Source organism: Chiloscyllium plagiosum, unplaced genomic scaffold (assembly GCF_037043375.1).
Source record: "Chiloscyllium plagiosum isolate Xiang-an unplaced genomic scaffold, Cpla_swu_hap1 HiC_scaffold_24, whole genome shotgun sequence".
Classification (NCBI taxonomy): domain Eukaryota; kingdom Metazoa; phylum Chordata; class Chondrichthyes; order Orectolobiformes; family Hemiscylliidae; genus Chiloscyllium; species Chiloscyllium plagiosum.
Genome location: NW_028270162.1, coordinates 19,888,213 through 19,911,695, shown reverse-complemented (window position 1 = coordinate 19,911,695; position 23,483 = coordinate 19,888,213). Strand labels below are relative to the sequence as shown.

Genomic DNA, 23,483 nt, shown 5'->3' with positions numbered 1-23,483 from the left:
AGATCTCCCCCCCCCCACCCCCAGACTCATGTGCGCCAAGGAAAACAAGCCCTTTTGACACTGTTGAAAGTAGTGACCCTGTCACTATCGAAGACCAAGTTGGACAGGTCACTGAAGATAAAGAGGATAAAAGACTATGTGAGCATGTGATTAGGATGACTTTCTTGAAAGATAGACACAGATGTGCGCAGATTGAATTGAACACCTTGTTTTCTTGGTATAATTTTCTTAAACTACCTTCAATTGTTTTGAAGAATCACAGTGGAATTTGTGACATTTCCACCCTGCCCGCCGACTCCCACAAAAATGGTTTTATAATCTTCATCATTGGGCTAGTAGAAAATCTAGCTGTTTGTCCCCATCCTAGCTTTTTGGAAACCATGCCAATTTTAATTAAGATTTTTCTTTTCCAAAGTTATTAAAGGATATCAGGCAAAGTAGGATATGTATTAAGCTGCAGATCTGCTTAATACATCTGGGGAGGTATTAAATAAATAATAGACAAAGTAGGAGAGAATGATAATGAGCATCCCCTCTAAACATCAATGTGAAAATCCAGATTGCATATGCAAAAGGCAAATTTGAAGTAGTTGCAATCAACTTCATTCAGAGCGACTGAATTCTTCCCAATCAAGCTTATCAACAATTACTCAACATTTCATTTGCTAGTCATCAACATATTTGATTCACTCTATATGATAAGGAAACAGGTGAGCAGAAAGATAATAGACCTATTAATATTCCAACTATCATACTGCAAACTTGTACACCAGTAGTACCTAACTGAACTCAAGAGCATGAGCACTCTGCTTTCTTGGATAATAATATTAATCTTATCCGAACTTTGTAACCTGCCTAACAATAACTGGATTGAATTATACATTCCAGACTGGCTGTTGGCATGAGCGTGGTTTCCTTGCAGAACAAATCAGAAATGTTCTCCAGTCCAATTGTGTTGCAAACTGATGAAGTCCAATTTGTTAGCACATAAGTCCATGAATATTTAAACTAATAAAATGTTGAGCTGACCAATGTAGGCAAACTGGTTTCTTAAAAGGCTGAAGATAACCAATTAACTTGCATCAATAGTTGAAGGAAGAATTTAAGTTGTATTTATACTAATGTAAGCCAATGTATGGTCCCCAAAAATTGAGGTTCTAAGTCTTCCAAATGCTCACCCTACAAATTGGAATGCCAAGAAAACTGAAAAGCTGTATACATTATCAAAGGACTGAAGAAATAATATTGCTCACCATGGCAGTTAACTCATCAATGTCATGAATTGACTCCAGTTTCCCTGAAAGAATATCCAAAGACTGCTTCTGATTGTCTTCTTGTCTGTAAGATTTGACAAAACAAATTCAGAAAGGGAGAAATGAAAGCATTATAACGCACTTCGTTCAACATTAATACAATTTAGCAGATCTCCACTGCACTTCTTAATGCTAATACATGATACTTATAGGAAGTGGATGCAATATGTAGACTCTTAAAATTTTACAGTATTATGAAGATGCTTCATATTTATATTGCTTAAAGAACTGAAGTTTTGAAGGATTATGGAAATAAATTTATTTCAGGTTTTACAGAAATACCCAGAGTGGATTCTTTTAAAGAGGCTAGTGAAAGTTCACTATGGACATTGGAGATTATTTTTATAAAGGCCCCCTGTAAATTACATGACTAATTATAATGATTTACTTTGCAGTAGCCCCTTCCAGGGTTATTTCGAACAGTGACTGGCTTGGAGAGTTTTTTTTTTTAATAACTGGCTCAGTTGGAGGAAAACCTGCTGAGGATAAGCAGCTCAGCTGATCTCGCCCATTTCTGAAAGGAAAACACTTGCAGAGTTCAGAGTAAAACTTATTTACTCTTTTAAAAAGGTGATTGAAAAGTATTTTGAGATTGTAATTTCTGAGTAAACTGTGTCTGCAAGATTTCAGAACCAAAAACATGATTAATGACTTGATACATGGGTCAGAACCCCAGAGAAAACAATTCGAGAAAATTTTAAGATTTATCCTTGTATCTTCCAGATAACCCATTGACCAAAGTGGTATGTTTGCAGAAAGCTAAAATCTGCAAAGAAATCTTTTTTCTCTTTTCCTGAATAGAAAGTTTAAATAGGAAAATTAAAGGAAAAATCATTTATATTTCTATATTACTGTTTTCTGGAGTCTGTTCAGTTGGGGTTCTAGCCTGTGTCAAGTCACTAATCATGTTTTTGGCTCTGAAATCTTGCAGACAGTTTACTCACTAACTTGATTGAGTTTATTGAGGAAGTGACAAAGACAATTGAAGAAGGCAGATCAGTAGATGTGGTCTACATGGTGTAGTGAACAACAAACATCTACTGATCTGCCTTCTTCAATTGTCAAGGTTCCACATAGAGTCATAGAGATGTACAGTACAGAAACAGACCCTTCAGTCCAATTCATCCATGCCGACCAGATATCTCTACCCAATCTAGTCCCACCTGCCAGCACCTGGCCCATATCCCTCCAAACCCTTCCTATTCATATACCCATCCAGATACCTTTTACATGGTGCAATTGTACTAGCCTCCATCACTTTCTCTTGCAGCTCAATCCATACACGTACCATCCTTCGCATGAAAAGGTTGCCCCTTAGGTCTCTTTTATATCTTTCCCCTCTCACCCTAAACCTATGCCCTCTAGTTCTGGGATTCCCGGCCCCAGGGAAAAGATTTTGTCTATTTATCCTATCCATGCCCCTCGATTTTATAAACCTCTAAGGTCACCCCTCAGCCTCCAATGCTCCAGGGAGAACAGCCATAGCCTATTCAACCTCTCCCTATTGCTCAAATCCTCCAACCCTGGCAACATTCTTGTAAATCTTTTCTGAACCCTTTCAAGTTTCACAACATCTTTCTGATAGGAAGGAGACCAGAATTGCACATAATATTCCAAAAACAGCCTAACCAATGTCCTGTACAGCCGCAACATGACCTCTCAATTCCTGTACTCAACACTGACCAAAAAAAGGTAGCATACTAAAAGCCTTCTTCACTATCCTATCCATCTGTGACTCCACTTTCAAGGAGCTATAACATGCACTCCAAGGTCTCTTTGTTCAGCAGCATTCCCTAGGACATTACCATTAAGTGTATAAGTCCTGCTAAGATTTGCTTTCCCAAAATGCAGCACCTTGCATTTATCGAAATTAAACTCCATCTGCCACTTCAGTCCACTGGCCCATCGGATCAGGATCCCACTGTAATCAGAGGTAACCTTCTTTGTTGTTCACTACACTTCCAATTTTGGGGTCGTCTGCACACATACTAACTATACCTCTTGCGCTCACATCCAAATCATTTATATAAAAGTGATGAAAAGTAGTGAACCCAGCACCGATCCTTGTGGCACTCCACTGGCCACAGGCCTCCAGTCTGAAAAATAACCCTCCACCACCACCTTCTGTCTTCTACCTTTGAGCCAGTTCTGTATCCAAATGGCTAGTTCTCCCTGTATTCCATGACATCTAACCTTGCTAACCAGTTTCCCCATGGGGAACCTTGTCAAATGCCTTACTGAACTCTATATAGATCACATCTACCGCTCTGCCCTCATCAATCCTCTTTGTTCCTTCTTCAAAAACCTCAATCAAGTTTCCGAGACATGGTTTCCCATCCCTAATCAGTCCTTGCCTTTCCAAATACATGTACATCCTGTCCCTCAGGATTCCATCCAACAACTTGCCCACCATCGACATCAGGCTCACTAGTCTATAGTTCCCTATAGTCCTTACCACCTTTCTTAAACAGCGGCACCACGTTAGCCAACCTCCAGTCTTCCAGCACCTCATCTATGACTATTGATAATACAAATATCTCAGCAAGAGGCCCAGCAGTCACTTCCCTAGCTTCCCACAGAGTTCGAGGGTACACCTGATCAGGTCCTGGGGATTTATCCATCTTTACCCATTTCAAGACATCCAGCACTTCCTCCTCTGTAATATGGACATTTTGCAAGATGTCACCATCTATTTCCCTACATTCTATATCTTCCATCTCCTTTTCCACAGTAAATACTGATGCAAAATACTTGTTTAGTATCTCCCCCATCTCTTGTGACTTCACACAAAGTCCACCTTGCTGATCTTTGAGGGGCCCCATTCTCTCCCTAGTTACCTTTTTGTCCTTAATATATTTGTAAAAACTCTTTGGATTCTCTTTAATTCTATTTGCCAAAGCTATCTCATGTCCCCTTTTTGCCTTCCTGATTTCCCTCTCAAGTATACTCCGACTGCCTTTATACTCTAAGGATTCACTCGATCTATCCTGTCTCTGCTTCCTTCTTTTATTTAACCAAACCCTCAATTTCTTTAGTCATCCAGCATTCCCTATACCTATCAGCTTTTCCTTTCACCTTAACAGGAATATACTGTCTTTGGATTCTCATTATCTCATTTCTGAAGGCTTCCCATTTTCCAGTCATCCCTTTACCTGTGAACATCTGCCCCCAGTCAGCTTTTGAAGGTTCTTGCTTAATACAAGGTAGACTGGTTAGCAAGGTTAAATCACATGGTATACAGGGAGAACTATCCATTTGGATACAGAATTGGTTCGAAGATAGGATATAGAGGGTGTTGGGGCGGGTTGCTGTTTTGACTGGAAGCCTGTGATCAGTGTTGTGCCACAAGGATTAGTGATGGGTCCTCTGCTTTTTGTCATTTATATCAATGATTTAGATGGGAATATAGGAGGTACGGTTAGTAAATTTGCAGACAACACCAAAATTGGCAGAACACATCAACTCCCCCTCCCAGTCCATCAAGGACATGCAGGTCCTGGGCCTCCTCCACTGCCAAACCGTTATCACCCAATGCATGGAGGAGGAATGCCTCATATTCCTTCTTGGGACCCTGCAAACACAGGGGATAAATGTAGATTTCAACAGCTTCCTCTTTTCCCCTCCCCCCACACTATCCCAACATGGCACCGCCCTCCGGACCTGTCCATCACTTCCCCCTCTGACCTATCACCTTCATCCACCTTTCGCTTTCTCAGCTATCTTTCCCCAAACCCCACCCTCTCCCATTTATCTCTCAGCCCCGACTCAAGCCTCATTCCTGAAGGATTTATGCCTGAAACATCGATTCTCATGCTTCTCAGATGCTGCCTGACCTGCTGTGCTTTTCCAGTAGTATACTCTTAATGCTGAACATAAACCCAAACTAAGCTAGTCCCACCTGCCTGTTCCTGGCCCATTTCCCTCCAAACTTTCCTATTTGTATATCTATCCAAGTGTCTTTTAAACTTGTAATTGTACCTGCATCCACCATTTCCTCTGTAAGCTCATGCAAACCACCCTCGATCTATCCTGTCTTTTATTTAACCAAACCCTCAATTTCTTTAGTCATCCAGCATTCCCTATACCGCTGTATAGTAAATTTGCCTCACACATCTTTTTAAATCTCTCTCCTCTCACCTTAAAAATGTGCCCACTAGTCTTGACATTTCCTAGGCTAGGGGAAAGACAACTACCAGTAACTCCATCTATTTTTCTCACTATTTTATAAATTTCTATCAGGTCACCTTGCAACGTCCTAAGCTCCAGCAAAAGAAAGCCCCAGCCTTTCTTTATAAATCAGTCCTGCCATACCTATCAACATCCCAGTAAATCTCTTCTGAACCCTCTCCAGCTTGATGATATCCTTCCTGTAACTGGGTAGTCAAAACTGGACACAGTATTCCGCAAGAAGCCTCACCAAAGTTCTGTACAATCTCAATATGCCAACTCCTATACTCAAAGAAGTGAGCACTGAAGGCAAGTATGCCAAACACCTTTTTAACCATCCTGTCTATATGTGACATAAACTTCAAAAAATTATGTACTTGAACCCCAGGTCCCTCTGGAGGAAGTTACTAGAATGATTGATGATGGCAGAGCAACAGACGTTGTTTATTTGGATTTTAGTAAAGCCTTTGACAAGCTTCCACATGGTAGATTAATTAGTAAAGTTAGGTCACATGGGATTCGGGGTAAGCTTGCCAATTGGATACATAATTGGCTTAATAACAGGAGACAGAGTAATGGTGGTGTTGTCTTTCAGACAGGAGGCCTGTAACCAGCTGTATTCCACAGAGATTGGGTTCTGGGTCCTTTTTCTTTTCTTTGTTATTTATAGAAATGATGTGAATGAGAATATAGAAGGCATGGTTAGTAAGTTTGCGGAACACACCAAAATTGGTGGCATAGTAAACAGTGAAAAATGTTTTCTAAGATTACAAAGCAATCTTAATGGTTTTTCTCCCCACCATCAAGTCACCCATTGTATTTTTCATTGATTATTCACCACCACTAAATATTCCATGTTTTTCAATTGATTAATTTATATGCAAAGGCCTTTAAGGTTAATGCAGCTCTCCAAATGTAAGAGAGAAAGGGAGCGGGCTAAATCAAAATGAAGGAGAAAGTGAGGTCTGCAGATGCTGGAGATCAAAGTTGAAACTTTATTGCTGGAACAGCACAGCAGGTCAGGCAGCATCCAGGGAACAGGAGATTCGACGTTTCGGGCACAGGCCCTTCCTCAGGAATGAGCAGAGAGTGTTCAGCAGGAGAAGATAAAAGGTAGGGAGGAGGGACTTGGAGGAGGGGAGTTGGAAATGTGATAGGTGGAAAGAGGTCAAGGTGAGGGTGATAGGTCGGAGTAGGATGGAGGCGGAGAGGTCAAGAAGAAGACTGCAGGTCAGGAAGGCGGTGCCGGGCTGGAGGGATCCGGCTGAGACAAGGTGGGGGGAGGGAGGATGAAGAAACTGGTGAAGTCCAAGTTCATCCCCTGCGGTTGGAGGGTTCCCAGTCGGAAGATAAGACGCTCCTCCTCCGACCGTCGGGTTGTTGTGGTTTGGCGGTGGATGAGTCCAATGACCTGCATATCCTCGGTGGAGTGGGAAGGGGAGTTGAAATGCTGTGCCACAGGTTGGTTGGGTTGGTTCGTCCGGGTGGCCCAGAGGTGCTCTCTGAATCGCTCCGCAAGTAGGCGGCCTGTCTCCCCAATATAGAGGAGGCCACACCGGCTGCAGCGGATGCAGTAGATGATGTGGGTGGAGGTGCAGGTGAATCTGTGGCGGATATGGAAGTTTCCCTTGGGGCCTTGGAGAGAAGTGAGGGGGGAGGTGTGGGCGCAAGTGTTGCACCTCCTGCGGTTGCAAGGGAAGGTGCCGGGAGTGGAGGTTGGGTCGGTGGGGGGTGTGGATCTGACAAGGGAGTTTCCCTTGGGGCCTTGGAGAGAAGTGAGGGGGGAGGTGTGGGCGCAAGTGTTGCACCTCCTGCGGTTGCAAGGGAAGGTGCCGGGAGTGGAGGTTGGGTCGGTGGGGGGTATGGATCTGACAAGGGAGTATCCACCGCATCTCCTCCACTTCCCGCTCCTCCGCCCTTGAGCCCCGCCCCTCCAACCGCCACCAGGACAGAACCCCACTGGTCCTCACCTACCACCCCACCAATCTCCATGTACAGCGCATCATCCGCCGTCACTTCCGCCACCTCCAAACAGACCCCAGCACCAAGGATATATTTCCCTCCCCTCCCCTATCAGCTTTCCGTAGAGACCACTCCCTCCGCGACTCCCTTGTCAGATCCACACCCCCCACCGACCCAACCTCCACTCCCGGCACCTTCCCTTGCAACCGCAGGAGGTGCAACACTTGCGCCCACACCTCCCCCCTCACTTCTCTCCAAGGCCCCAAGGGAAACTTCCATATCCGCCACAGATTCACCTGCACCTCCACCCACATCATCTACTGCATCCGCTGCAGCCGGTGTGGCCTCCTCTATATTGGGGAGACAGGCCGCCTACTTGCGGAGCGATTCAGAGAGCACCTCTGGGCCACCCGGACGAACCAACCCAACCAACCTGTGGCACAGCATTTCAACTCCCCTTCCCACTCCACCGAGGATATGCAGGTCATTGGACTCATCCACCGCCAAACCACAACAACCCGACGGTCGGAGGAGGAGCGTCTTATCTTCCGACTGGGAACCCTCCAACCGCAGGGGATGAATTTGGACTTCACCAGTTTCTTCATCCCCCCTCCCCCCACCTTGTCTCAGCTGGATCCCTCCAGCCCGGCACCGCCTTCCTGACCTGCAGTCTTCTTCTTGACCTCTCCGCCTCCATCCTACTCCGACCTATCACCCTCACCTTGACCTCTTTCCACCTATCACATTTCCAACTCCCCTCCTCCAAGTCCCTCCTCCCTACCTTTTATCTTCTCCTGCTGAACACTCTCTGCTCATTCCTGAGGAAGGGCCTGTGCCCGAAACGTCGAATCTCCTGTTCCCTGGATGCTGCCTGACCTGCAGCAATAAAGTTTCAACTAAATCAAAATGAAGTTGAACGAGAAAATAGAAACAAGCTCTATTTTCAAGAAGTACTGAAAGGTCAACCAAACGGTGTTTCCCACCACGAAGTTCCTGTTCCAATTTTCACCTATTAACCACGACTGTTAACTCACCCATATTTCCTATTGTTCAATTTACATGCAGAGCCCATTAAGACCAATGCAATTGTAAAAGGTGAAGAAGAGAGCTAAATCAAAGTTACAAAGGAGAGTTAAAGCACTCTATCCTCTCCAGTTGCCAACTTGCTCAAAAAGCATCAAGAGTATTGATAGACACTGTGCGCTGTCTCTTCAATAACACCTAAGTATGAGTGTAGCTTTGGAGAGAACCAAGCTCTTAAATACAAAGTTTTATGGGCATCACTGTCCACTGTCTCTTAACAGGTAGAGGATAGAGAGATACTTAACAGGCAGATAGGATTAGTTTAGAATAGCATGATAGTCAACACAGAAATGGTGGGCTGAAGGACCTGTTTCTGTGCTGTATTGTTCTATGTTCAAAGTTAAATTGGTTGATTAAAAATATCATAGGATTAAAGTTTTTGATTGTTGTGGAATTTTACTCACACTTTCTTGAAAAAGAACTCTAATTCAGATATCAAGCTGAAAGTGCCTTTTAATTTGATGTTTATAAAACCAGCTACAACACATAAATGATCAATAGTGATTTCCTTTTCTTCATTGTCTCCCATGCATACACATACTTTTTATAAACGTTCACAAGTTCCCTTGAATTATCTCTTTCTTAAACCTGCCATCAAGTATTTCAAATAATTTTGAAAAATCAGTGTATAATTAGAAGCTGAAGAAAAATGTTCTAGCAGTTTGATGAACTAAAAGTATATCCTAGATAAATAAAGCATATGGCACAAATCTGCTTTAAATCAAAAGTCAGTGTGGTTAAACTTAGCACTGTATTCTTACTTATGATTAATTATTTTAAAATAAATAAATTTAATATTTCCTACATTATCATAACATTTCATCGTTATTTGAATAATTACTTTAATTCATCCTATACCATCTTACCAATTTCTCATTCCCGTCAACCACCATCAGGTCACCTCTATCCTCAACTTTGCCATCTTACACAGCCATAAAAACTCAATCTGCATCATAATTAGAGGTTTCTCAATCATTTCCTCACATCACCTCTACAAACTCTTACATCTGCCCTAAAACACACCACTTATCACTTCCAATTTCCAAAAAATTCCCTCATGTGCTTGATAGCACAAGAATCTTGTCACTGGACTTTCTCCTTGATTCATTTATCAAATTCCTGCAAACCTGTCCCACCTTTTAGTTCTTTCCTATCAGCTCCATCAGCTTGACATAACTCAGGACACAGCAACCTGCTTGACTGACATCACATCCATTAATATCCATTCCATCTACCAACAAAATTGTCTGCCATCACACCGATCTACATTAGACCAAATAAGATAAAAAGGCACTGACAGCTTGATACCCTAATTAGAATTCTCTTTCTCAAGAAAATGTAGTAAAATTCCACTAATCAAAAACTTTTAAATCATATGATATTTTTAATCAACCTGCTTATCTTCGAACATAGAACAATGCAGCAGAGGAACAGGCACTTACAAACATGTCATGTAAGTCATGCCACCATTCAATGGACAGAGGTGAAGGGTCATACATCCACAAGAGACATGGACCAACAGAAATATTCACAGTATGCAAACAGCCTTGTTTGTACAAAGATGAGAAGAACAAACAGTACAGTACTGTGAAGGAATCAATTTCATCTTAAGGTAATCTCTGCTAGCTATGCGCAATGCTACCTACTATCATCACCTATGCATATGTGTGTAAAAAAAAATGAATATATATATTGCAAATTGTACACATCTAATCAAAACAATCACTGGTGTGAAGGAACAAACAGTTCAACATCACACCCATATGACATGGTTACAAAGTCTGGTCAATTGATGACCAGAATGCTTCAATGTTTTTGAAGCATAGACAACACCTCAGAAAAACACTCATTCAAATTTTCTTCTTGCGAGTCAAATGTTTCATGTTAAATAATTCTGTAGTTGCCAATGATTATGTTCCATGTGAATTACTAACTTGTGCATGTATTCATGTTAGGCTGTATTGATTACATGAAAAAGGTATAATTACCGAAATAGTTATGACAGGAAGTGATGCATGTCGATTGATGCAGTAGCTACCTTAGTCAGTTTGCACAATGAGCAGCAACACAGGTTGACCAACTGTGATGTTTTAAAGGATTGTCTTTATTTTGACTATTTGTCCTGTGAGCCTTAAGCAGACTTTTTATTCTTTATTTCAAGGAAAGCCTGTGCAAGACTAATCCTTGAACTCCTAAGGGCACATTTGAGTGATTTGTGCAGGAGTGCAAGGGAGTGATCAATCAGCTGAGAGATGATATCATTGTGATTTAACAAACTGAGTTCTCATTTATTTTCCTTATGCCGAACCCCCCCCCATTCCTGCAGAAGCAAAATGAACATGTAAATAAGTGTGGAAAATAGCAAGAAGGAAAACTTTAAATGAGAGGAAGTTAGTTCTGGACAGGCTGTCAGATGGGAGAACAGTGGCAGATGGAGTTTAGGGCTGTAAAATTTGAAGCAATGCAATTTGGTAGGACTATAAGGCAAGGAATTACATGATGCGTATTATTGAGATTAGTGGGGCCTTTTCGGATTTTTCAATCTAAATGCCTGTCACCTATTTTGTTTATATTTAGCTGGAACAATATTACTCATCTCCATCCTAACCTGGAACTATATAGTGTTCCTTCATGGTCACTGGGTCAAAATCCTGGGACTTCTTCTCTAACAGCAGAGTAGGTGTGCCTACACCAAATGGACTGCAGTGACTAAATACAACAACTCACCATTGCCTTTTCAAGGTCAACTAGGGATGGACAGTAAATGCTTAATAAAAAAGTCCACTTCAGTGGACATTAATTGCTCAGTTAAGGCCTTAATTGATTCTCACTGGCATGTTGGTTAGCCAATCCCACTGCTGAAACAAAAACAGAGTGTGCTGGAAAAACAGGCCTGACAGAACTTGCTGATATAATTGCAGTGGAGACAGGGACTGGCAAGAAGGCAGTGTGCAGCAAACATTACGAGTGCTGGAGAAACTCAGCAGATTTTGTAGCATCTGTGGAGAGAAAATAGAGTTAATATTTTGAGTCCAATATAACTCTTCTTCAGAACAGTTCTTTAAAATTACAACAGTTGTCAAATCTCTTGACCCCTTGTACTAATTCATACGAGAACAACATTTCTCTGGAATTTGGAGTGAAACGTAACTAGAGCTCAGCAGGTTACAGCTGGTCACTTTTAAAACATTGGCACTGTTCTTATTCTTCACTAATTTATTTTAAACATGTTGAAGAGTCTGTGTTATCACAGATGTGTAATACTGTTTTTGCCAAGAATTATATGCTCAGTGTTTGGTCCCAAGCATGGAATTTAGCTTCTTGGAGGCTTGGCCTTGATTCAAGGGTCCATTTGTCCCTCTAAAGTTTGTAGTTCCAATTATCTTACTTTTGAAGTCTATTCATTATAATTATTATAATTATTAATGGTCCAAAAGTTTATAGGTCTCATCCCAAAATTTAAACAAAGTTCTGGTTTGTTGCTCCTTCATCTGAGTGGCCACTTTTACAGTCATAGAGTCATACAGCACGGAAATGGACCGTTTGGTTCAACCAGACCATGCCAAACATAATCCCAAACTAAGCTAGCCCCACATGCCTGCTCCTGGCCCATACCCTTCCAAACCTTTCCTATTCATGTACCTATCCAAAAGCTTTTTTAAACATTGCAACTGTATCAACATCCACCACTCCCTCAGGAAGTTCATTCCACACATGAACCAGTCTGTAAAAACTTTGCCCCTCATATCTTTTTTAAATCTCTCTCCTTTCACCGTAAAAATATGCCCACTAATCTTGAAATCCCCCGTCCTAGGGGAAAAGACAACTACCACGACTCCATCTATCCCTCGATATCTTATAAACTTTTATCAGACCGCCTTTCAACCTCCCACACCTCACTGAAAAATGTCCCAGCCTATCCAGCTTTTCTTTTTATAACTCAACCCTTCCATACTTGGTAACGTTCTGGTAAATTTCTTCTGAATCCTGTCCAGCTTAATATCTTTCCTATAACTGGGTGATCAGAACAGGACACATGAATTCCCAACTCCAATACTGAAAAGACTAAGTAATGAAGGCAAGTATGACAAACACCTTTCTAACCAGCTGACTATATGTGATACAAACTTCAAAGAATGATGTACCTGAACCCCCTAGGTTCTTCTACCCAAGACCCTATCATTAATTGTATAAGCCCTACCCTTATTTGTTGTACCAAAATGCAATATCTCACATTTATCCAGATTGAACTCCATCTTCATGCATAAGCCCACACAAATAGATTCACTAGACAAGCTATCATTGGAGTTCAATTCTATCTTCAGAAGCAACTGACCAGGCACACTTTTCAGCAGGGATCACACTTATTTTCTCTCTCTAATATAGAGGCAAACTCAGGAAATACAATGCTTCCACTAATGCCAGCTGTGTTAGCACAAAGAGAGTTTCTGAGCCTTGGGAATTTTGTATAGCCGAGGTCCACATCAGGAAGGAAGTTTACTTACTGAGTTATCAGGGAACTGCACTAATGAGATTTGCATATTTGGTACCAGAAAGAGCAAGAAGGAAGTTTCTATATATAGGAAACACCAATGTACAATTCCCTGCTCAATAAACTAGTATTCATTTAAAGCAATAAGTATTAAAACTTACTGCTGTACTGTATGTAACCTTACCGTTGACGATTCTCTTTGTTTTCATGGTGTTCATTTGCTCTTTCAGAACGAAAGCGTTTGGAAGATAGTGCTTCCTCCATCCCTTTCAGTTCTTTCCTCCTCAGCTCACATATAGTGGAACGAATAAGTCTCCGCTCATCTAAGTCATCAGTCACTTCAAGCTGTTTTGGGTAAATAAAGGAAAATTGCAGTTAGATTCAAACTTTTCACATAAAACTACTGATAGTCAATTCAAGTCAGTGAGTAATATACAGAAGCAGAATTCTACAGATGTTGAAAATCTTAAATCAAAACAAGTAAATCTGGACACGTTCAAGAGGTCGGGGCAGTATTTATGAAGAGAGAAAGAAGTAATGTTTAAAGTCAATGACTTTCTATCAGATTCATAAAGTGTGGCTTATGCCCAAAATGTCTACTCTCCTGTTCCTCGAATGCTGCCTGACCTGCTATGCTTTTCCAATGCCACACGTTTTGACTCTGATCTCCAGCATCCGCAGTCTTCACTTTCTATCAGAACTGAGTGAAATCAAACCTCCAGTTCTAAAATCTGCTTTGCAAATGATTAAAAATACCAAAAACCTAAAATGAAACCAATTAATTGCTACTTCCACACCATAAGACAAGAAAATATGGAAAAAAATCTAATTTTGTAATGACTAGAATGTCTGGATAAATATGAGGTGATATACTTGGACAGCACAATTAAGACAAGGAAATCTATGACCAGCAGGACCCTGGGAAGCACCAAAGATCAAAGGACTTTGGTATGTGGAATCCCAATCTCAAGATATCAGGACAGATAGATAAAGTGGTCAAAAAGACATATGGTATACTTGCCTTTATTAGTCGAAACATTGCATTTAAGAGCAGGGATGTTATGCTGGAATTATATAAACTGTTGGTTAGGCCACAGTTAATGTGCAGTTCTGGAATCCACATCACAAGATACAAGTCCTATTACTGGAGAGGATGCAAAGGAGATTGACCAGGATGTTGCCTGAGGTACAGAGTTTCAGATATGAAGAGAGATTGGACAGACTGGGGTTGTTTTCCTGAAAGCGAAGGAGATTGAGGGGGGATGTGATTGAGATATATAAAATTATGAGGAAGTAGATAGGGTTGACTGGAAGAAACATTTCCCATTGATGGAGGGTTCAATGATCATCGGGTATAGATTTAAATTGAAGAGCAGAAGGTTTAGAGGAGATGTGAGGAAACATATTTTCACCCAGGGTGGTGGGAAGCTGGAACTCACTGCCTATAAAGGGTGTTATAGACAGAAACCCTCGTAACAGTTAATAAGTATTTAGATTTGCACTTGTGAATACCAAGGCATGCAAGGTTGTGGGCCAAGTGCTGGAAAATGGGATTAGAACAGTTAGGTAATTGTTTTTGACTGAAGCAGACTTGATTGGACAAAGGGCATTTTTTCTGCACTGTAGACCTCAATGACTAGTGTAGAGATTGTAACAAGGTCAGCCAGGTGGACCTCACAGAATGAGTTAACTGATTGGGCCATTACTCTGGTCCAATTGGGGAGGCCTGGCTGACAGATCTAAACAGGAGTGACTGGGTGATTTGTTAGCTCAGTTGGCTGGACAGCTCATTTGCAACAGAGTGATAGCAACAGCATGGGTTCGCTTCTCACACTGGCAGAGGTCAGCATAAAGGTTCCGCCTTCTCAATCTTGCCTCTCATCTGAGATGCAGTGACCTTACGCTGAAAGACTGAGGCGACTGGGCTTGTATACCCTTGAGTTTCGAAGATTGAGAGGGGATCTGATTGAGACGTATAAGATTATGAAAGGATTGGACACTCTGGCAGTAGGAAACATATTTCCACTGATGGGTGAGTGCCGAACCAGAGGACACAGCTTAAAAATACGGGGTAGACCTTTTAGGACAGAGCTCAGGAGAAACTTCTTCACCCAGAGAGTGGTGGCTGTGTGGAATGCTCTGCCCCAGAGGGCAGTGGAGGCCCACTCTCTGGATTCATTTAAGAAGGAGTTGGATAGAGCTCTCAAAGATAGTGGAATCAAAGGTTATGGAGATAAGGCAGGAACAGGATACTGATTAGGAATGATCAGCCATGATTATATTGAATGGCGGTGCAGGCTCGAAGGGCTGAATGGCCTACTCCTGCACCTATTGTCTATTGTCTATTGGTTAAAATCTCCCCACTAGTCATCTGTCTGTCAATGTGGTTTTCTGGGACATTGGTGCCTTTACCTTTACTTTAAGGAGCCCTCTTGTTAGCCCTTCAGGCCTACTCCTGAACTGAGAGACTGGGTACAAGTCCCATTAGCTCTATAGGTGTTTACAGAGGATTATCGATTATCCGAAAATCAGATTATCCGAAAATCAGATTATCCGAAGATGATCTTGAGGTCCCGATATAAACATTATATCAAAGATGTGTTTCCAACAGTGATTAAAAGAGGCACCGTCTCCAAATGACGGACCACCCATGCTCTCTCTCTCTCCCCACTTTCCCTGGAGTTCTACAGAAGGTTGCATCCTATAACCCTCATCCCCAGATAATCATTTCAACATTGTACAGGGCAAATATGGAACCTGTCAAAAAGTTGCAGTAAAAAGGTTGTGTGGGGGGCTGTGGCTGTATGTGTGTGCACACACTTTTTGGAGATTTGCTGATATACAGTCCAGCTACCCTGGAGAGTTGGACGGGTTTGGGGAGGCAGGGATTGGACGGGGTTGGGAGAGGGTGCAGGTGCGGGACAGTGTTGGACAGGGTTGAGGGGGCGGGGGCAGTGTTGGACGGGGGCAGTGTTGGACGGGGTTGGGGGGGCAGGGGCAGGCGGGGTCAGTGTTGGATGGGGTTGGGGGGGGCAGCGGCAGCATTAGACAGGGTTGGGAGCAGTGTTGGATGGAATTGGGGGGCAGGGGGCAGTGTTAGACAGGGCAGGGGGGCAGCGATGTTCGACAGGTTTGGGGGGGGTGGGGGCAGGCGCGGGGCGATGTTGGACAGGTTGGGGGGGCGCTGGCAGTGTTGGACAGGTTTGGAGAGGTAGGCGATGGCATTGGGGGACACGGGGGCGGTGTTGGACAGGGTTGAGGGGGTAGGGGCAGTGTTGGAAAGGGTTGGGGGCCGGGGCAGGCACAGGGTGGTGTTGGACAGGATTGGGAGGGGGGGGGGGCGGTGACAGTGTTGGACGGGTTGAGGGGGCAGGGGCAGGCAGGGGGCAGTGTTGGACTGAGTTGAGGCAGGCGGGGTGTGGTGTCGGACAGGGTTGGGGGTGGGCAGTGGATGGTGTTGGACTGAGTTGGGGCAGGCAGGGTGTGGTGTCGGATGGGGTTGGGAGTGGTTGGGGGCAGTGTTTCGCGCACTGTGTGCTGCTACTAGTCTCCTGAATGGGGGGGGGGGGCAGACTTTAAAAGCTCTGAGCCCCAGAGGAAAGGCATTTAATTAACTGAATGATCGATTATCCGAATGAAACAGTGCCTGCCCATCTCGTTTGGATAATCAAGGTTCCCCTGTAATAACATTCCTGAACAAGTTGACCAGATAAATAGGTTATATTTTTTAAAAAGACCCTCAAAAAAAACAGAACTGTCACAGGTTCTATTTATGAAGAGAGCTAGCTCTGAGGAAGCTGGATCAGTGTCAAGGGCTCTCACCTGTTAGTAAAGGGTGATCTAGTGCCAGGATACTGGCTTCTATGGCTTTATTTCAATGGCAACAAAAGCACACATCTAAAGAAATTCACTCAAGTCATCTTTGAGTTGGGGTAAGCATTTTTGGCAGTATGCCATTATTTGGGATGTTTGACTCATTCAACCCCACTATTTGGAAAGAATGAGTTAAGTTTTCTGGGTAAATGACATCCTAGCAAATAAAAAGCAACCAGTAATTCTTCTGACAGCTTGTGTACCTACAGCTTTTCTGGTGATCAAGCCTAAATATCCCTGAGGCACCAGATACTAAAATATTTCAAGAGTTGACAGTTCTAGTTAAGGAATATTACAACACCAAGTCTCCTCTAATTCTGAGACAATATCAGTTTTACACAGCAGTTGGAGAACCGGTGGAGTCTGTATTGGGATTTTTTGACTCGATTAACATGACTAGCAGACATGACTTTGGTTTAAGCCTTAAGTGAGATGCTGAGAGACCGTTTGATTTGTGGGATTAATGATGTAAACATGAAAATGTGCCTATGAGCTCGAACAAAACTGGACTTCAAAGAAGGACTACAACTGGCTTGACCATGAGAAAATGCTGCAAGTGGAACCCGGTCAGAGCATTGAGTACAAAAGTTGGGAGGTCATGTTGTGGCTGTACAGGACATTGGTTAGGCTACTGTTGGAATATTGCATGCAATTCTGGTCTCCTTCCTATCGGAAAGGTGTAGTGAAACTTGAACAGATTTAGAAAAGATTTAAGGATGTTGTCAGGGTTGGAGGATTTGAGCTATAGGGAGAGGTTGAATAGGCTGGGGCTGTTTTCCCTGGAGCTTTGGAGGCTGAGGGGTGACCTTGTAGAGGTTTACAAAATTATGAGGGGCATGGATAGGATAAATAAACAAATTTTTTTCCGTGGGGTGGGGGAGTCCAGAACTAGAGGGCATAGGTTTAGGGTGAGAGGGGAAAGATATAAAAGAGACCTACAGGGCAACTTTTTCACACAGACAGTCGTACATGTATGGAATGAGCTGCCAGAGGAAGTGGTGGAGGCTAGTACAATTGCAACATTTAAAAGGCATCTGGATGGGTATATGAATAGGAAGGGTGTGGAAGGATATGGGCCAGGTGCTGGCAGGTAGAACTAGATTGGGTTGGGATATCTGGTCGGCATGGACGAGTTGGATCAAAGGGTCTGTTTCTGTGCTGTTTCTAAGACTCTATATGAGTTGCAGGGTATACCATTGGAACTGGACACCCATTGTCAGTTCAACTGAGCTTGAGGAACACCGCTCGAGTGAAGGCAATTGCATAACCTCACTCCCGCCATAGCCTGATCAGACGGACTCTAGGTCAGCCCGTAGCAAAGCCCTATAACAAAGAAGCCTCAGCCAAACCTTTAAAATTTGAGGATCTGAGCCAGCAAGCTATTGTAATTGTTGCCGGTATGCAGACTCAAGGCAGTAAAAGTGTCCCACTCAACCTAAATTGAATAAGAGAATTCATAAGAGTACACACCCTGGAAAGTCCACTTGCAACAGGTTTAGAACACTTAAATTGCTTAGCAACGTCCTAATCTGAACCAAAGTAAACATCTGATTAAACGGTCATCCGGTTCTAATGGAGGTCGATATTGGCACAACCATTTCAGTGACTGTAGTACCAGTCTTTAAGGAAATTCGCTCTGGACTCCAATCCTTATGTTTGTGCAAGACTTCGGCTACATTGAAAACCTATACTGAGGAACTTTGACAGCTTAAGGGCACAACTTCAGTTCTGGTCTGTTATAAGAAGCAACTGGTTCAGTTACCACTGATTGCAGTAAAAGGCTTGGGCACCAACTTGATGGGATGAAATTTGCTGAGAAGGATTCATGTAGATTGGCTCAACATTTTTCAATTAGAAAATGACTGCCTGAGTGCAGTCGTAATTAAATACTCAGAAGCTTTTCAGGAAGGTCTAGGGACCAAAGAGCCAAGACCACCTTGCATGTTGATCAGGAAGCAATTCCATGATTCTGAAAGGGTCACCCAGTGCCATTTGTCTTGATGGCAAGTGTGTAGGCAGAAATCAGAAGGAATCAAACTAGTCCAGTTTGGGGAATGGGCAGTACCAGCCATACCAATTGTGAAGCAGACGGGGTGGTTTGCCTTTGTTGGGATTTTAAACAAACAGTAAACCGCTTTTTGCATCTGGAGGATTTACATGCAAAGCTGGACATTAGCCATGCATTCTAGCAAATGCAGTTTGATGAGGATTCCCAGAAGTATGTCACAATTCATAGCCATAAAAAGGTTTGTATCAATATAACAACTGACATTTGGGGTATCGTTAGCCTTTGCAATTTTTCAGCAGATGAAGAAGATCATTTTACAAGGTTTATCCCAGATTGTCATTTATCTAGATGATGTGCTAATATCAGGGAAGACTAATAAGGAGCACTTAGAGAACTTGGACATAGTCTTTAGACATTTCTGGAAGGCCGGTGTATGCTTTAAAAGGGAAAAATGCGTTCCAGGCATCCCAAATAACCTACATGAGTAACAGAGTTGACGAGACCGGGTTACACCCATTTGAAGATAAAGTGAGGGCAAAGATGCCCATGCTCCTACTTATGTACCAGACCTCAGGTCTTTCTTTGCACGGTTGAATTATTTCGTGAAGTTCATACATAACCTGACACCTTTGCATAAACTCTTTAAAAAGGTTCAGCCTTGGAAATGGTCACTTAGCCAAAACCATAACTTTGAGGCAAGTGAAGAAACGCTTTTCATCCTTTAAAGGTACTGGTATCCCAAGTGAGATCTGGTATTGACATGCGATGCCTCCCCTTAAAGGCATCAGATTAGTATTAGCTCATAGGTGGCCCAATGGAGGGGAACACCCAACAGCATAAGCATCCAGGACTTTGGTTAATGCACCGTGTAAACACATTGAAAAAAGTATGGTGTATTTAGTGGTGTAGCAACCATATCATCGATATGCCTTCAGTATGGTAACTTCTTCCTCTCCTTCCTATTCCTAGATGCAGACCTGACTCTACAGCTGGGGTGACTGTGATTGGCCATATTGATTTGGAATACTTAGGTAGCTATCTCCTGAAGCATTTTGGCCTAGATAGCCCAGACCTGCTGAGAGCTAAAAATGCAAGACAGACTCCATCTTTTGTGGCAGCCTACTAAATGTTTCTGCCACAAATGCCAGATGCTTTTGTGACCGTCTCTGCAGGTTCAGCAGGTTACTTATGGATCCGAGTGAGTGCTTGGTCACTAGCAGTCTACTGTACTAGAGGTTTCAGGTTTTTCCTTCCTCCATTGGCTGTGGAGATGCGTTAATAATACGCTCACCAGAATGTGCTCCCAAGTCTAATCTACACTGAGTATTATTGTGGTGGTCTCTTTGCTGCTGGAGGGTACGGGTGATTGCTGGTGCATTCTCAGAGTTGGAATTATCAGTGAGGGTTTCAGGTTGTGTCCACATGCTTCTGGACATTCCCAGGGCACCTAAAATCTGCATAAGAGGGAAGGAATTAGAGAAAATGACTAGCTGGTGTAAAGCAAGAATGTGCCAGTGTTGGTATTAATCAGAGGAGCATCGCACAATAGAGGTACTGGGTTGGTAGTCTAATGTTGTCTCCCTTTCACCACATGATCTGTCCTAGTTCTCCCTTGCCCGCTGTGCAAGTTTATGAAGTGAATGGACAGAATGAATAGAGAGCAGCTGTACCCCTTGGTTGAGGGGTCAATCATGAGGGGACATAGTTTTAGGGTTAGAGGCAGGAGATTCAGAGGGGATTTGAGAGAAAAAAAAATTCACTCAGAAGATAGTGAGAATCTGGAATGCACTGCCTGGGATGGTAGTGGAAGTTGGAAACCTTACAACCTTTAACAAATATTTAAATGAGCACTTGAAATATCATAGCATTCAAGGATTTGAGACAAATGCAGGAAATTGGGATTGGTGCACCTTTCGTGGTTGTTACATCAGTGCTGACTCGATGGGTTGAAGGGTTTTTTCTGCATTGTATGACTTTCTCCAGTTCCCTCACCTTGTAGGGAACGAGGAGCCAGATGTCTGTCACCGCCACCACTGTCCTGCCTGTTTTGGATTCCTCAACTTGATTGTGAGCCAGTTTTTCCTACAATTGAAGGAGGACGAAGTATGATAGAAACAAATGCAAGAGGAGTTGATAATCATGCATAAGCACAAGGGGTGACTTAATAGGAAGCAAGAGGGCTGGAAGAGCCAGTAGTTGTTGAAGTTAAGTTGTGTGAGCCTGAGTAAACATGATGCATGCAATACAGAAAGCTGCAGTCATGAGCCTTGGTGAAATGCAATTGCAGTAGTTAGAGAGAGTGATAGCCACATAAGTGCCGCTTATCCTGCTTTCTGCAATACTGGTCATCCCCCTTTTAGGAGGCAACACTCATGTGCTGCTATCTTTGACCTGGCTGGCTGAGTTTGATGGGTAGACTCTTGTTGCAGTCAGCCAGGAAGAGCACTGGCCTTCTCCCCTTCTTCCAATCAATTAGTCCCATATGATCTTTATCCATGAAGCAGATAGCAAGCTTAGTTTTACTCTGCCATCTCGTGACAGTTTAGGGATGAATGCCACAGTTTGAGGGGCAGTTCCCTCCTTGCAACGTATGAAGTGGTGGCAAGCTAGGCTTCACAAATTGTGCCAGATCCTTGGAAGCCAGAAATTCCAGGCACTGACAAGCTCTTCAGTCTCACTTGCCACATCCAATATCTTGCTTGCATAAATAGAGGTGAGATACATGTTTGTGAAAGATAAGTTCCCATGCTACGATGGAAATGATGCCACCATTCTTTAACATCACGTGTTAAAATCCTGACCAATGTTCCATTTACATTTTTTGAAATCTAAGGGAAAAGAATGACTTGTATCCATCAAACATCTTTCATGATCTCACAATATCCCAAAATGCTTAATAATTAAATAGCTGCAATGTTTAGTCACTGTAACAATGCAAGGAATGGCAGCAGCCAATCTGGATACAAGGATAAACCATAAACAGCTATGTATTTAATGAACATACATTTTGTTTCAGTGGTGCTGGTTGAGAGAATTTTCTTTAGAAATCACAAAGTATTGTCCCTTTTTTGCACCGATGAACTTAATACATCTTTGGTATTATAACAAAACATAATTTTATTTCTTCCACATACCACATTCCATTCATCAATCAAAACGGAGAGGCAGGCAACCTTCTCTCAGGTCCCTTTAGGTTTCTGCCAACTGTAAGAGTCATGGAATTGCAGCCAAACTGGTCATCCATCCAATTTGTCTACTTAGTCAAATTTCCAAACTTCTATTACTAGTCAGGTTCCAGTTATATGAACTTTCACATGTTTTGGACAGTTTTTCTATTGAAGCTCCTCCCCTAAAAATCAGTTTATACCTAAAAATGTGGAACTATTGAAAGTTTACAGATATGTGCAAGATAGGTTCTCACTCTTTGTTCTGTGTCCACCATATTGCCCCTCAACCTCATTCATGACTCATTGTGAAAAAACACTAATACAAAACGTTATACAAACTGAGAAGATTTCAGCTTCAATAATTGAAACAAATAATCTATTTGGGGGAAGAACAAAAGAAAGCTTTCAGCTCTTGATCACAGTCCAGAAACTTCTCCTACAAATGTTTTCATTTATGTGGACTTAAAAAATGCAGGACTTAGTAGTGATGCATGCCATTACTAAACAGCCTAAATAATAATAATTGGATTGCACATCAAGAATGTTCAGTTGAATTTCTATAAATGATCTGGATCTGAGCACAAGAGGTATAGTTAGTAAGTTTGCAGGTGACACCAAACTTGGAGGTGTAGTGGATAGGGAAGAAGGTTACCTCAGAATTACAAGCTCTTGATCAGATAAGCTGAGGAGTGGCAGATGGAGTTTAATTTAGATAAATGAGGTGCTGCATTTTGGAAAATCAAATCAAGGCAGAACTTATACACGTAATGGAAAGGTCTTGGAGTGTTGCTGAACAAAGAAACCTTGAAGTGCAGGTTCATAGTTCCTTGAAGGTAGAGCCGCAGGTAGACAGGGTAGTGAAGGCAGCATTTGGTATGCTTTCCTTTGTTGGTCACAGTATTGAATAGAGGAGTTGGGAGGTCATATTGTGGCTGGCTGTATAGAACATTGGTTAAGCCACTTTTGGAATATTGTGTGCAATTCTGGTCTCCTTCCTATCTGAAGGATATTGTGAAACTTGAAAGGGTTTGAGCTATAGGGAGAGGCAGAATAGGCTGGAGCTGTTTTCCCGGAGCATTGGAGGCTGAGAGGGTGACCTTAGAGAGGTTTATAAAATCATGAGGAGCATGGATAGGGTTAATATGACCCAGGAGTGGGGGGAGTCCAGAACTAGAAGGTATAGGGTTTAAGGTGAGAGGGGAAAGATCTTAAAAGGGACCTAAGGAGCAACTTTTTCACACAGGGTTGTGCATGTATGGAAATGAGCTGCCAGAGGAAGTAGTGGAAGCTGGTACCATTACAGCATTTAAAGGGCATCTGGATGGTTATATGAATAGGAGGAGTTTAGAGGGATATGGGTCAAGTGCTGGCAAATGGGACTAGATTAGGATGGGCATTGGCAAGTTGTCCCGAAAGTC

The 23,483-nt window shown here is 42.6% G+C and overlaps 1 protein-coding gene and 1 long non-coding RNA gene across 5 annotated transcripts in view; one reads left to right on the top strand and one right to left on the bottom strand.

Annotated features, from left to right (window-relative positions):
• smtnb (smoothelin b) overlaps window positions 1–23,483 on the bottom strand; it is a 362,626-nt gene that overhangs the window by 253,832 nt on the left and 85,311 nt on the right. For all 3 annotated transcript variants that reach the window (XM_043715564.2, XM_043715563.2, XM_043715562.2), the window contains exons 2-3: window positions 13,202–13,362; window positions 1,254–1,338 (exon numbers count right to left, since the gene is read on the bottom strand). In XM_043715564.2, coding sequence (XP_043571499.2) covers window positions 1,254–1,338; window positions 13,202–13,362 — 246 coding nt within the window. The remainder of the gene's footprint in view (window positions 1–1,253; window positions 1,339–13,201; window positions 13,363–23,483) is intronic.
• The window catches only part of LOC148145364 (uncharacterized), a 180,828-nt gene that overhangs the window by 97,799 nt on the left and 59,546 nt on the right, over window positions 1–23,483 (top strand). The gene's annotated exons all lie outside the window — the stretch shown is intronic.